The sequence below is a fragment of the Neoarius graeffei genome, chromosome 17 (genome assembly GCF_027579695.1).
Source record: "Neoarius graeffei isolate fNeoGra1 chromosome 17, fNeoGra1.pri, whole genome shotgun sequence".
NCBI lineage: Eukaryota > Metazoa > Chordata > Actinopteri > Siluriformes > Ariidae > Neoarius > Neoarius graeffei.
This window is the reverse complement of record NC_083585.1, coordinates 51777241-51793735: the sequence shown is the minus strand read 5'-3', so window position 1 is coordinate 51793735 and position 16495 is coordinate 51777241. Positions and strand designations below refer to the sequence as shown.

The window sequence follows — 16495 nt, the reverse complement described above, 5'->3', positions numbered from 1 at the left end:
GTCAGGCTTCAAAAATGAATCTTAATTCATTGGAAATGAAACTAACTAGGCAAGATGTGTTTTGTTTGGGGGTTTTTTGTATTGTTTGTTCAAGGAGCAAGAAAAAAGAAAAACCCACATCACCCGATGCAATGTAAATGCCTTCCAATAGGAAGTAGTGTTGATAAAAAGTGGCACGATTTTTACATAGCATTGCCCGAGTTCCTTTGTCCTTCCATGCAGTTTTATAAGGCTAATCCATTGCTAACCTTAATCTTTGCCTGTGAAACCTTGTTTTCTGCTCACAGCAGAAATCCTTTCCCGTCTATGATTAGGTCTAATCCGTGTCCGGGAATCCAGCCCAAGAAGAGCCTCACATTGGGAATCTCACTGCTTGTTACTGCAATGTGACCATCAATGAGGCTCTCAAAAATGATCCTGTTTGAGCTCTCTAATATCTCGATAAACAAATTGATCTCAACAGTTAAGCTGAGCCAAAGCAATCATCTGTATGACTGGATTTGCATTCAGTCGATTGTTCTGTGTTTTGCCAGGTTTGTGCCAACCTCGTGTGATTGGCGCTGTAGGAGCTGAGCCTTTCTCTGCCAAACTGCGCTACACTGGGCCAGACGATCCACATCACCCCAACCTTATCAAACTCACTGTCACCATGCCGCATATAGACGGTAAGAAAAATCAGCCTGATACAAAATAACACAGATCCGGATTGGTCAGGAGGTGGTAATGAATGTTCTATAACAGGAATTCTGGCTGTCATTTAAATCCAAGATTTATATTAGCAATATGTATTAATTCTAACACGTCGTCGTTTCTATGGTCGTAGCTTACACAGGAACAGTATTTGCATGGCAAATATAACCCCAATTCCAAAAAAGTTGTGACGCTGTGTAAAACAAATAACATGTCTTGCCAGGCAAAACAAACCTCACCCGGCAGCACTTATTTTATACCTATATGTTGATAATGGCAATATTTCTCAATCATCAGCTGTCAGGTTATAGTCCTATGAAAATCCATGACCTTGAGTTTGACATTTCAAAGTCATTCAAGCAAGGTCAAAGGTCATGGCGGCTACCGAAAGCCCATATGGGACTTCTTATATGTTGATAATGGTAAATATCTGGCTATCATGAACCATTTTCAAGTTATAACCCTTTGAAAACCCATGACCTTGAGTTTGACCTTTCAAGGTCAAAGATCATAGTGCCAAATGAAAGCCCATATGGCACTTCCTATAAGTTGATAATGGTAAATATCTGTCTACCATCAACCGTTTTCAAGTTACAGCCCTCTGAAAATCCATGACCTTTCAAGGTCACTCAAAGATCATGGTGCCAAATGAAAGGCCATATGGGAGTTCCTATATGCTCATAATAGTAAATATCTGTCTATCAGCAACCGTTTTTGAGTTACAATGGAAAATGTTATTTTGACCGAAAAGTTGACCTTTCCAGTCATTTTGACCTTCACCTTGACCCAATTACCCCCAAAATTTAATCAGGTAATCTACGGACCATTGCCTACCTACCCTGAAAATTGGAAGTCAATCGGTGCAACTGTCTAGACACTAGATTGTTAACAGACAGACACACAAACAAACAAACCGCACTGATTACAATACCTCGCCCCGTTTACTCCATCGCGGGTGAGGTAAAAACAGAATGTGAAGATTTGTAAATCATGGAAACCCAATATTTCATTGAAAATAGTACAAAGACAACATATCAAATGTTGACACTGAGAAATTTCATGTTTTGTGAAAAATATATGCTCATTTTGAATTTGATGTCAGCAACACGTTTCAAAAAGTTGGGACGGGGCATGTTTACCACCGTGTTGCATCACCTGTACTTTTAACAACACTCTGTAAACGTTTGGGAACTGAGGAGACCAATTGCTGTAGTTTTGAAAGAGAAATGTTGTCCCGTTCTTGCCTGATATACAATTTCAGTTGATCAACAGTTCGGGGTCTCCTTTGTTGTATTTTGCGCTTCATAATGCGCCAAATGTTTTAAATGGAAGACAGGTCTGGACTTCAGGCAGGCCAGTTTAGCACCTGGACTCTTTTACTATGGAGCCATGCAGTTTTAATATGTGCAGAAAGCAGTTTGGCATTGTCTTGCTGAAAGAAGGAAGGCCTTCCCTGAAAAAGATTTCGTCTGGATGGCAGCCTATTGCTCTGAAACTTGTATATATCATTCAGCATTAATGATGCCTTCCCAGATGTACAAGCTACCCATGTCATGTGCACTAATGCACCCTCATACCATCACAGATGCTGGCTTTTGAACTGTGAACTGATAACAAGCCGGCTATAAATCTAAATTATAAAAATGTGTATCATTAATATGGTGAAGATTTCTGTAAGGAAAACTTGATTTAGCATTTCGGAAAGAGTTTCCAATGATAGCACAGCTAGCAGTAAAGCTGTAAGTTTAAGTTTTGTGAAATGGGAAGTCTTCAGAATGGGTGATAACATCAGTAACATGGAAAATGACATTTTTCTTTTGTCTTATTGACTGTAAAAAATGTAAAGAGAGAGAGAGACAGGCAGGTGAGGGAATAACTTATGATCCCTGTTACATAGTACATCATAACATAGTGCAGATGCTTCATAATATTAAAGCAACAATAACTGGATAAAAATTATAACGTGTCACCTTTAATTAAATAAATTAATAGTTCAATAAATAATCTAATTAATTAATACAATAAATAATCATTGACAAATTGCTGGAGTACATGATGAAGAAAACATTTCTGTATGTGCTGTTATTGGATAATAATTTATAAATGTATGGGTTTTTTTTAAACTACATTTGACTTAGCTGTTGTATCTAGTGTATAGATTATCGCTGATAGCTTGCAGATTTTGTGCTAAAGCTGTGTATTAATTCCACATTCAACATTACATGTATTTAAAGTGATTTTAAACGATTTGCAGAAAGAAACATCCAGCTGTAGATGTTTTGCCTGACGTTTTGCTAGACTGATTTTTAATGAATTGTTGTTGATTCCTTTTAAATTATCTCTTCATTGTGTAATTTATTTTGTAAATGATTTAATGTGGGCGGCACGGTGGTGTAGTGGTTAGCGCTGTCGCCTCACAGCAAGAAGGTCTGGGTTCGAGCCCCGTGGCCGGCGAGGGCCTTTCTGTGCGGAGTTTGCATGTTCTCCCCGTGTCCGTGTGGGTTTCCTCCGGGTGCTCCGGTTTCCCCCACAGTCCAAAGACATGCAGGTTAGGTTAACTGGTGACTCTAAATTGACCGTAGGTGTGAATGTGAGTGTGAATGGTTGTCTGTGTCTATGTATCAGCCCTGTGATGACCTGGCGACTTGTCCAGGGTGTACCCCGCCTTTCGCCCGGAGTCAGCTGGGATAGGCTCCAGCTTGCCTGCCACCCTGTAGAACAGGATAAAGCGGCTAGAGATAATGAGATGAGATGAGATTGGGAAACTTGGATGAAATAGAATTTTTTGTAAAATGTTTGTTTAAAATTTTTGTACGGTAATGAATTGCATGTCACCTTTCCAATAAAAAGCAACAGATGCATTTCAGTTTTTAAACAGAAGCAAGTCAAGGTGGCATGCTATGATTTTGAAGTAATCCTTTAATCCTGAAGACGCTTTGACATTCATCTCAGGGCCTTCATCGGTTTATCAACTAAGCATAAAATACTGATACTGAATCCCTTGGAATTATTTTGTTATTATAACACAAGCCTTGCTACCTCGCCTTAGCGTTCTGTGTGTACTTCCGAAAAATTTCTGCTTCTCTTTTCCTGATCTTTAAAGCTAGAAGGCTTTTCAATTTCATAAAATCGGTGAAATTTAGTTCCCTCTGAAATATGGTCATTGTGATATATGTTTATTTCTGTAATATCTCACAAAATATCAGGCCGTTCTGTGGCTGGGAAGTTATTTAATTTGAGCGGATTCCCGAGCAAATAATGTGCATGAAATTGTTTACTTCGCGCAGTCAAGCAGACAGAGGAAGTCCGTATGTGTGCGCCTGCGCAGGTTTACTTTTGAGCATGCACTGACAGATACATCATTCTGTCACTAAACGAACAGCTGATCACACCGAGGTGCTCGCTGACCGCCGATATTTATTAGTTTGGTCCTGCGTTTCCTTTCCTTCGTATATAACATAACATCTTTTCTTCTCACTTTCCGTTATTGTAGTCGGTCTTTCATGTTTCATTCACACGCTCACGTCCTCCATTTTTCTCTCCTGTTTCAAATTTGTATCCCACAATGCCTTGCGTGAACAGGGAAAGCCCACCACGTAGTATTTTGAATTGGGTCATGGTGAAGCAGGAAAAAATAGCGGAGAATTTAGGGCCACGTGGCCCGGAAAAACCTAATGAAATTGGAAGTCTGTGATTTGAATTCAGTAGCTTTTGGTCCACTAAACAAAAATAATTGGGTGTCGGGGAAAATTCTTTTTATGACCTACACTTGAAGAATCTGAAGGCAGTCTATCTTTAATATCATTTGATAATGTTATATTCTATAAATGAGTACAAATGTGCATTCAATTTGCTACATTAGCAAAATCATAAAGCTGATCTTTGACTTGTGAAAGAAATGTGCACTCCCTTGTGTTATAGGTATGCTCCCTGTGGTCTCCACCCGTCCTCTCTCGAACTTCGAGCTGACGCTCAGTCCGGATGGCACGCGGGTGGGAAATCATCGCTGCTCCAACCTTTTGGACTACAGCGAGGTCCGGACACGTCACGGTTTCATCACCTCGGCCATGCGTAACCCCGAGGCGATCGGCAGCACAGCACCTTACCAGTACAACACCAGGTTAAGGGGGGAGAGCACACTGCGCTTCTACCGCAACCTTCACCTGGAGGCCTGCCTGTGGGAGTTCATCAGTTATTACGACATGTCTGAGCTACTTAGTGACTGTGGAGGGTCGATTGGGACAGACGGCCAGGTGAGTGTTCAAAAACTTATAGGCGAATGAGTATTTTGCTGTGTACATTACATACATGGCCTGTGTTTTTACTTTTTATCCCCTGCTGGCCAAAAGGGGATTATGTCATGGCGACGTCCATCCGTCCGTCCCGGGAAGGGTACTCACATTCTGAAATCAACTCCTCTCACAAGTTTTGGAGGAATTTCACGAAACTTGACAGGATTCTTTATTATATGTCGGTAATATGCATATTGTAATTTCGTTCAATTCAGTCGCATTTTACCAGAGTTATGGCAGAGTTACCAGTGGGGGATATTGTACTCTCAGAGCACTCTTGTTACTTTATTATACCGCCGCTCTGAAGGGGTGGGGGTGGGTATACTGGTTTATTTACCTCTGTCTGTCCGTCCATCCATATTTCCGTCTGTCTGAAACACCCTTTTTATCAGCAACCACAAATCATAGCCACCAAACTTCAGCTTGGGGTTCTATACCATGTATACCATTTTCAGGTCTGTCGTACATCAACTTCCTGTTTACTGACTGAATGTATTTATGAAACATAGGGTGGAGTTACAAAATTTTCGTCACACTTTTCTCAGCAACTACAAATCACAACTGCTTGATATTTGGTACGGAGCTTCAGCTTGGGGTTCTATACCATGTATACCGTTTTCAGGTCTGTCGCACAAAGACTTCCTGTTTACCTACTGAATGTATTTATGAAACATATAGGGTGGATTTTGACACTATTTCAAGAAGCAAAATGCTATTTCAGAATGACAGTTTACCAGGATGCTGTTTGAAATCCCTGGGGAGAGACACTGCTCTTTACTTACTTGTTTCAGGGTTAATTATTTGTTGAAGTTAACATTCATAATAAGTGGCCTATTCCTTCGATTGCTTGCATTCCCTGAGGGAACCCTCCCAAAGGGATCAATAAAGTTCTGCTAATCTAATCTAATCTAATCTAATCTAATCTAATCTAATCTAATCTAATTCTGATATAAGCAAGAGCGGGGGGATACGTAAGTGAGCAGGAGCTCACAGTTGAGCTTGTTTTATTATTTTTTAAATACTTTTATTGCACTCTATTTTTTTATTGCTGTCTATTCCTGACTCTATCTTTGAGCTGTTGGAACATGTAAATTTCCCCACCGAGGAATGAATAAAGTTTATCTTATCTTATTGCTTTCTTATTTGCAGCCTTCCAATTACTTTTTTCTAGCTCAGAAATAAGAACAGTCCTTTGTTGTCTTATAAAAGGTAACTCGAGGGCGTGAGGTCTGTTTAGGGGTTGCTTATCAATATTATTATTGTAATTACTGTTCACCTCATAGACAATACAGGACTCAAACAGTTATACAAGCCTCCTTTAAAGTAAGCGTTTAATAAAATAAAATTATTTTTATTTTATTTTATTTGTATTCATTTATTTTTAATTGTAATTTTCATGTTGTGTTTAGGTCAGAGGACTAAAAAAGTGCAAAAAAAAAATACTAGTGAAAATAAATAATTTATCCAAAATTTTTATTTGATCTAGCAATAATAAGATAAATTATAAATGACTTTTAAATAATATTTTTTGTATTTAACATTTTTATTTATCTCTAAAATGGTATGAAGTTGTTGTTGTTGTTTTTTAATAGCTGTCGCATTCGTATTGTCCGTAAAGCTAATAACTGAGATAATAAGGAGGAGATAATTCAAGTCAAGTTTATTTGTATAGCGCTTTTAACAATAAACATTGTCGCAAAGCAGCTTTACAGAATTTGAACGACATAAATTATGAGTTAATTTTATCCCTAATCTATCCCCAGTGAGCACGCCTGTGGCGACGGTGGCAAGGAAAAACTCCTTCAGACGACATGAGGAAGAAACCTCGAGAGGAACCAGACTCAAAAGGGAACCCATCCTCATTTGAGCAACAACATGACTATAACATTAACAGTCCTAACATAAAGTCAGCTTCGTTGATGCTATAAACCCCCACCGACAGAAACCCGAGCGCAAAACCGTTCACGACAACCTCGGTCCCAAAGTCAGCATGTCAACTGCAGCCCTAAAGTCTGTTATAATTAACAGTTATTCCACGAAATTGAGTCGTACATGAGCTGATAGCTGATGAGGCGCGTAGCACCGAGTTGTCTATAAGCCGTGTACCACGAGCTTGAGTGGAATGACTGTTTTATTCTATCCACATTCACTGGATTTTGAGAAATGGAGAATTTTTATTTTTATTTTTTGCAAATTCGAAAAATAAAATCTTTATACAAAACATCTGACAAAATAATTTCTGCTTAGAATGTAAACAAACTGGCGAAAAGACAGGAGCAATTTGTGAAAAATGCGATAATATTTCTTGAAAAATCAAGAAAAGATATGTTCTTACCATCAAATACTTTAATTCCATATTTTGTTGCTTTTTTTTTGTATTTTTGGGGTTTTGTTTTCGAGTAGAGTTTTTATTTCGTCCTTGATTGCTTCAGCAACACGCGCCGCCATTTTGTTTTTCTCTACTCATGGTACAGTATATGAGCTGACATCCTAGTAGTAGAGTAGCCAGTCAGAGTGTGCGATTGCTCATATCCAGTGAATGTGGATAGAATAATGGGCAATTCTTCAGCAGAGAGGCCGAAATTATTAAATTATTAAGACTGCCTTAACTTGTCAGCTTAACTTGTAATCATATTTAAAAATCATCATCCCAATTATAGCGATGTCGCTTTCGAGAAATCTTGGTTTGAACTTTAAGAAATGAAAGTTCAGGGTTTTTTTCTGACGTAATTTCGTTACTGACTTTTCTTTCCTCGTAAAAGATTTTGTGTTCAGAGTTAAACATAGCCAATTCTTCTCTGTTTTTGGTTTTTTTCCAGGTCAAAAGATACCCCATACAGTGTGACATTTTTATTTAATACCATTATCTTGAGTACTACAACTACCACATTTTGCTGTGAATGTAATTCCGTTTCCAAAGAACGACCCTAATAATAAGTGTTAGATGTTAGGAGTCTAAGGCTACGTTTACATTACGTCGAATCAGCGGATCATCAGATTAACGTTCTTAAAACGATTCACGTTTACACTAAAACCGTTAGCCGTGCACACAGCAACACCAATACACGGATACGCTCGGCTCCGCAGGCATCCTGCGCTCCAAATCACTCCGCCCTGAACAGCGAGTGCCCTCTGGAGGGTGCGCACTCCGGCCCTGCGCAGCTCACACAGCGCGCGAGTGAAGTGCACAAGCCACGATTCGGGACTGAGCCACTGTGTGTGTGATCCCAGTGCATATCACTTACCACTTGCAAGTGGAAGGATGGCAAGCCTAAAGACAATCATAACTACACAATGGGCAGTATTTGCATCAGTATTTGCAGTATTTTCATACTTTTATACTCTTTAATGAAAGGTGATACAAGGCGGAAGTCCGCGCCGTTTTTCAGCAGTCGCGTCACATGACCAACGCCAGCGAATCAGGAAGGTGGATGTCACAGTGACGTTGTCCAATGACGACGCCAGCTAGAGCTCAGCACAGCGTATTCGCGTATCTCAATGTTTACACAGCACCGGACCAGATACGATCTAGATTGAATACGTGGACGCTGGCGGATTCCCGTTTCCCAGCTTTTCCAGGTGGTTTAATGTAAATGGACAGTGCATCCGCGAAGAAAACGAGACAGATACGGTCTAATGTAAACGTAGCCTAACAAACTCATCCGTCTTTCACAGCAGGCCTGTTGTGGTGATGTGCCACTTGTTATCCAACCATGAGGTGGTGTAATAATGAGAAATCATTCATTCATCTTAAGTAAGGGCTTTATGGATTTGGAGTCTATTCTGGAACCATTGGTGTGAGGCAGGAAACCATTCTGGATGGGATGCCGTGCATAGACGTTTACAAACTCGTTCACATCTAGACACAATCTACTGTCATGTTTTTTTTTTTTGGAGAGAACAGCAGACCATGAGAACCAAGGACGTGATGAGCTGTCAGTCGATCCCTGTTGCGTCATTCTGCCACCCAATGAGAAAGCAATTGTTGTAAACATGGCAAAGTGCTTGATTTTACCGGCAGTGGCTTCCCAGTCGTCCCATGAGCCTCACTGTTTGCCTTTCTCTGGCTGTGAGCAGGAATTCACCCTTGCTCATAAATGGACTTTGGGGATGTTTTTCTTGTTTTTTTTCCCTTTCCCTTTCCTGCACTCCTTTGTTTTATAACTGCATGGCGGCCCCTTAAACCGCTTTCCAAACTGGATACGCACATGCCTCCGCTGGTCTGTCCTTTCGGCTCACCATGGAAACGGCTCCTAATTCTTCTCGCCACAGTTAATTAACGGAGACGAGTGTCATAAAGGGATGGCTGAGTGCAAAGGCCAAGTTGTGTTAGCCTAGACCTCATGGCACCACTAGTTCTGCTAGCATGCCTCCGTTTACGTCGGTGCCACAGACTACCCTTGTATAAATGATTGATTGGATGTGGAGCTGCTCTGTATATCACTGAGTAATCATTTTCAAACGCATTATGGGCTTTTCACAAGGTTGTCAGATGCAAATGTGATCTTTCTGTTCTTTCAGTGATTGGCAGCATCAGAGCTCCAGATATGTATGTGTGTGAAGTACAGTCGCAGAGTAATGAGGATTTTAGTTTGAATAAATCAGGTTTTTAGCCATCAAGGGTTCACTAGAGGAGACTCAATAAACTGCAAATTGTGTGATATAATCAGTGTATAGAGCAAAATTATCTTTCTAAATCTTCATCCATATTGTATCGTTCTAATGAAGACATCTCTCAAAATATATTTCCTAATATCTCAATTTCATAATCGTGAATCACATAAAACTCCACTGTACTGGACATAATATCAGGCCCATAAGCTTGATTTATGATGATTATTAATCTAGCCACAATTTTCCAACTGAAAGTCCAGTTAAATATATGGCTTGTGATCAAACAGAGTAAAGACTTGGACTAACAGGCCATCTAGTGGTGGATAATTTCCTTTACACACGGCTTTGTGCAGTCAACATACAGAATAAATCAAATCCCACCCATGCATCAGAGAGCAAAATAATAACAGGAGCAATTCATAATCTCGACTTGTTGTAGGTGCTGAACCTGGTGCAGTCGTACGTGACGTTGCGTGTGCCGCTGCATGTGTCCTACGTGTTCCACTCTCCGGTCGGCGCTGGAGGCTGGCAGCACTTTGACCTGCAGTCCGAGCTCAGACTTACCTTCGTCTACGACACGGCCATCCTGTGGACAGACGGCATCGGGAGTCCACCTGAGGCCGAGCTACAAGGTTAAGAGAAACGTTATGACATATCATTCGGGCTATCAGTACCTTCAAGATCCGACCACAATATTTAACAGTTATTCCACGAAATCAAGTCGTACATGAGCTGATAGTCAACGAGGCGCGTAGCACCAAGTTGTCTATAAGCCGTGTACGACAAGATTGAGTCGAATAACTGTTTTATTCTATCCACATTCACTGGATTTTGATAAACAGAGCATTTTTAGTTTTAGTTTTTGCAAATTCGATAAATAAAAGCTTCATACAAAATCATTCCCACTTAGAATGTCAACAAACCGGCGAAATGACGGGAGCAATTTGTGAAAAATGCTAGAATAATAATAATTCTTGAAAAATTAAAGATGCATTCTTACCATCAAATACTTTTATTCCATATTTTGTTTTTTGGGGGGGGGGTCGTGTAGAGTTTTTATTTCATCCTCGGTTGGTTCAGTAACACGCTCGGCCATCTTGTTTTCTTCTTTTTTTGGCGCAACTTAAAGGTGCATTACTGTCACCGACTGGGCTGGAGTGTGGAACAGGAGATATGGAGGGGGACAACTTACAGTATATTCTTTTATTTAGCTATTTCTGTTTCTTTTAAATATTTGATAATGATATATCCGACTTAATGCGCTCCACCATTTTGTTTTTCTCTACTCACGGTATATGAGCTGATATCCTAGTAGTAGAGTAGCCAATCAGAGCACGTGATTGTTCATATTCAGTGAATGTGGATAGAATAAATACTGTATATTATAAGTTATCGGGGAAGTCATGGCCTAACGGTTAGAGAAGCAGCTTTGGGACCAAAAGGTCACTGGTTTGATTCCCTAGACCAGCAGGAATGGCTGAATGGCAAGGTACTTAATCCCTATCTGCTCCATAGGGTGTGTTTTATGTCGCTCTGGATAAGAGCGTCTGCTAAATGTCTGTAATGTAATTGATATAAACACTTGATTTTTTATACTTTGTTAATTAATATAAAACTTAATATAAACTTCATTGTATTTTTTACTTTCAGGTAAGTTTTCAACAAGGATTTTTAAATCTCTCGGTATTGAATCGTGTGAAAGGGGGAAAAAGGGGGGGGGGTTCTTTTAGAGTGTCGTACAAAGAAAGAAAAAACTGCATATCTTTATTTTGTGGTTGTTGTTGATGTTTTCCAGGAGCTCTCTATCCCACCAGCATGCGTATTAATGAACACGGTCGCTTGGTGGTTAACTTCCGCACCGAAGCTCGCTTCAGAGGTCTGTTTGTGACGTCCCACCCTGGTGAGTATAACATCTGGGAGATCAGATTACATCGCTTTTAATTAAGAGTGCTTCATTATATATGCATGGCAGTCTGGGTAAACTCTTTGGATGTTGCTGTTGCTGAATTCTGGCAAGAAGATTTGTTTTTCCTTCCTATAGCGTTATTTGGTCCTCTCCATTTTTGGAATCAAGAGACATAGAACTGTTTTATTTTCATTTTAATCTTACCTAGGTATCATCCTGTAAAGATCATGGGTGGGTTTCCTGAAAGCATCGTAAGGCCAAGAGTGTCTTTAATTACCTCCTAAGATCCATTGCCAGTGGCCTAGTGGTAGCGTGTCCGCCTCTCGATCGGGAGATCGTGAGTTCTATTCATGGTCGGGCCATACCAAAGACCATCATAAAAATGGTACCTACTACCATCTGGCAAGGCACGCTGCAATACAGATGCGAGTGGGGAGTTAAACTCTCATGGTTACCAGAGGACCCGGCCCCCACTGTAACCCTAGCTATGTGAGAGGCCAAGGGCTACAAAACGGAGATCGGTGCTGCCCGATGCGCCATACGGCGCGGGAAGGGAAGGAAGGAAGATCCATTGTCAAGCTAGCATGGTTTTCCTGAACAACATCGTAGCCAAAGTAGTCCTTTAGTTTGCTCTAAATTTACGCGAGACCCGGACCATTTGTTCACAACAAAGAGCAACTCGGTCACAGCCGAATACACAGGATGCGATGCAGCTCCGAGGGACTCTCACAGTCAACGGGGGAAACTGATGTTGAATCTGCTGATGGTGTTCAATTATTTTTCTTGCACATTGCAAGTACATCGAGTTAATTATTAAATACATATATGCAAAGCATCTACTGTATATAATAAGCGGCAAAGTTTGTTTGTTTGTCTTGAGCTAACGTTGCCATTTCTCAACGCATTTTCACCAAATTTGGCAAGTAGGTCCGGGGATGACCCAGAATTTTGCAGATATAAACAAAATTCATGTACAGGCCCCAGGGAGGTCACTAGGGAGCACAACATCCACCCACCCCCTCCCTCAATGCCTTTCACGTTACGTTTATCAACACAAACTCTCAACAGATCTTCACTAAACTCGGCACGTAGGTACAGGAGATGGCCACAATTTGGCAGAACTCAGAAATTCCATATTTGGGCCCCACGGGGTCCCCGGTGGGCCCCTGGGTGGTGGATGTTTGGATTTTTGTTTGTCTTGGGTTAACATCACCATTTCTCAACAGATCTTCACCAAATTTGACATGGAAGTCTGGGGGCAACCCAGAATTTTGCAAAACCCGGGCAACGCCGGGTAACCTGCTAGTTGTCAATATATTTAAATATTTTCTGTAATTACATATGGAGATCGTAATGTCACACTGATGTCGCCACATTTTAATCAAATTTAACTCCATTAGGTGAGTGATTATCTCATTTAGTTTCATGAATGAGACACATTTCTGCACCTCTAACATTTGTGTGTGTGTGTGCGCGCGCGAGAGAGAGAGAGGTTTTGATCTTGATCTGTCTCTACCTAAGGAGGTTGACTTGACCACTTTTATATATGTGTGTGTGTGTGTGTGTGTGTGTGTGTATAAGCTTCTTAGGCAGAGACATATCAAAACCTCTCTCTCTGTGCGCGCTCACATATAAGGGAGAACGTTGCAACTTGGCATTGCGGACACAAGTTGTAATAATCTCAACTGCATGATTGGGGGGTAACAGTGAAATGACTGGGTACGGGGAACACATTTACTTAATTATTTAGTTTATTATTTGCTCATTCTTTCGTGTGAACGTTTATTCATTTAATTAAAAAAAACACGCTTGGAATAAAAAAAAAAATTGTTCTAAAATGTAAAATAGTTTCAATTATTAATTACCACATTATATATGTAATGCTTAATGATGCAATATGTTAACATATTTTAAACACTCTATATTTCATTGTTTTTTGGTGAAAAATGAATGCCATGTGACCTCATTGACTGGATTTAGCAACTACTAATGCCTACATCAGGGACATGCATTGCAAAGAAGCTCTTCATAATGTTGCTCTTCAGACTGCTTCTGATGAGTGAATTCGGGAAAATCACGCACAGAGACAATGTTTGTTGCTTCAGAGCAACTCTCAGCTCGCTCTTTAGCCTGAAAGGACAACATTATCAGGAAACCTACCCCATGTTGGGGAAGGATAAAGTCAGTCTGGATAAAGATGTTGAAATCTTCAGCATGATTCTGACACACAGTGAACGTCAGGCTCAAGTTATTGGACAGCTATGTGTGTAGGTGCTGCATACAGTTCAGGACTATAACGTCAGTATCAGTGTGTGAAGGGATGTTCCAGGCTGATGCACAAATGTATTCACAAGATTCACTAGGTTGTGTTTATTTCGCCGTTTGCATTCATACAGAGTCATTTGTCTACCATTATTATTCTGAGAGACGGACATAAACACGCAAACAGAATCTGAATTGCAAGGGTAGCTTGGGTGGAAAAGGAACATTTCAAAGTCAACAGTAGGCCTACAATTGGCATTCATTTACACTGAGCAACAGAGAAGGTTCCAGACTGATTTGAGATGTAAAATGAAGTGATTGTGTGTATATAAGCATGAAGCCATTAAACCATGCAGCACTAACATGTCTCTGTATCCACACTGTCTCTCTCCAGCCTCCCCTCTGACCTCCATGATTATGTGCATGGATCACCCCGGGCTGACCTTTAACCTCAGTCTGGTGAGGAGCCAGCACACCTACAACCAGCCCATGCAGCAGTGGACGTTTGTCTCCGACTTTGCAGTCAGTATTTACCTTCCTCTTCATCTTCCTCTTCCACAGGCTTTCATCAGTACCACAGACTTAATCATTAATTATGAGCACAACAATGCAATTTATTTACTCAGCTTTACATATTCAGGAAACGTACAGCAATCTGAACAAGTCGGAGTTGATCAGGAATTCAAAATTGACAACAATGTCCTATTTCTATTTCTCAAATAACATTTCATCATTTCAAAGTTGTGTTTTTAAAGCATTATTTTTAGTTAACATGAACTTATTGATTACGAGCTGATAATAATTGCCATTTGTGTTAAAGATAAGATAAGAAGACCTTTATTATCCCACAATTGGGAAATTTTCTGTTTGCAGCAGAAGAAGACATATCAAGCCACACAAGTAAAAAAAATATATATATTAGAAAAATAAATAAATGATACAGTGTGTATATATATATATATATATATATATATATATATATATATATATATATATATATATATATATATCATAGGCAGAGACAGATCAAAACCTCTCTCTCTCTCTGCACGGGCACATATAAGATAAGAGGAGTTAGAGGTGATAATTATGTTTAAATGTAATTTAACATAACAGGTGTAATTGCGGGGCAGCACGGTGGTGTAGTGGTTAGCGCTGTCGCCTCACAGCAAGAAGATCTGGGTTCGAGCCCTGTGGCCGGCGAGGGCCTTTCTGTGTGGAGTTTGCATGTTCTCCCCGTGTCCGCGTGGGTTTCCTCCGGGTGCTCCGGTTTCCCCCACAGTCCAAAGACATGCAGCTTATGTTAACAGCTGACTCTAAATTGACCGTGAGTGTGAATGTGAGTGTGAATGGTTGTCTGTGTCTATGTGTCAGCCCTGTGATGACCTGGCGACTTGTCCAGGGTGTACCCCGCCTTTCACCCGTAGTCAGCTGGGATAGGCTCCAGCTTGCCTGCGACCCTGTAGAACAGGATAAAGCGGCTAGAGATAATGAGATGAGATGAAGTGTAATTGCATATGTTTAGATGTAATTTAGCATAATAAAAGTTGCACTTAAAATGTAAAAAAAAAAATTATTAAAATGGTAATGGAGGGATTGTCATAGGAAGGCTTTGTGGTTGGATTTAGTTCAATTTTATACAAAAAGAGCTGTAAGCAATGACCAAACACAACCAGCTTGAAGAATTGCATGAGACTGTGCTATTTTGTGAGGATTTATCCAATAATTTAAACATAATTTTCTTGCTGTAAATAAGACATTATTGAATAATAAGCATTAGTATGAATATGCAAGTGGTTAGGGGCGGCACGGTGGTGTAGTGGTTAGCACTGTCACCTCACAGCAAGAAGGTCCGGGTTCGAGTCCCGTGGCCGGCGAGGGCCTTTCTGTGCAGAGTTTGCATGTTCTCCCCGTGTCCGCGTGGGTTTCCTCCGGGTGCTCCGGTTTCCCCCACAGTCCAAAGACATGCAGGTTAGGTTAACTGGTGACTCTAAATTGACCGTAGGTGTGAATGTGAGTGTGAATGGTTGTCTGTGTCTATGTGTCAGCCCTGTGATGACCTGGCGACTTGTCCAGGGTGTACCCCGCATTTTGCCCATAGTCAGCTGGGATAGGCTCCAGCTTGCCTGCGACCCTGTAGAAGGATAAAGCGGCTAGAGATAATGAGATGAGATGCAAGTGGTTATAGAAAATCACGCTCTGATTAGTCGAGAAATTTGTACAATTTCTCAATAATCACCTCGAGCGACTCGGCAAAATGGCGGCCAATTGCTTTGTCACCGTAAGTGAGGAAGAATGACAAATGATGAAAGAAAACGCTGTTCCTAAAAGCATTAAAGATGCTACAAAGTTTGGTCTAAAACTATTCAAAGGTAAGGTGGAATTGTGATTTATTTTATCGATTTCAAAACAAAGTATTTTATGTGAATCGGCGTAGATAAGTGACACAAGTCTGCGCACATTACATTTGCTTGCTGCTTTTGAAATTTGAAATAAATGATTATCAATAACTAGCAGGTTACCCGGCGTTCCCCAGGTTTTGCAAAATTCTGGGTTGCCCCCAGACTTCCATGTCAAATTTGTTGAGGATCCGTTGAGAAATGGTGATGTTAACCCAAGACAAACAAAAATCCAAACATCCACCACCCAGGGGCCCAAATATGGAATTTCTGAGTTCTGCCAAATTGTGGCCATCTCCTAGCCTGGCAAGCCAGACTAAATGTGAATATTT

At 40.5% G+C, this 16495-nt stretch overlaps 1 protein-coding gene across 1 annotated transcript in view; it reads left to right on the top strand.

Annotated features, from left to right (window-relative positions):
* The window catches only part of frem2b (FRAS1 related extracellular matrix 2b), a 302533-nt gene that overhangs the window by 263496 nt on the left and 22542 nt on the right, over positions 1 to 16495 (top strand). Inside the window, exons 15-19 of the mRNA XM_060897720.1 lie at positions 534 to 665; positions 4612 to 4943; positions 10036 to 10228; positions 11392 to 11496; positions 14159 to 14286. Of these exons, the coding sequence (XP_060753703.1) occupies positions 534 to 665; positions 4612 to 4943; positions 10036 to 10228; positions 11392 to 11496; positions 14159 to 14286 (890 nt within the window). The remainder of the gene's footprint in view (positions 1 to 533; positions 666 to 4611; positions 4944 to 10035; positions 10229 to 11391; positions 11497 to 14158; positions 14287 to 16495) is intronic.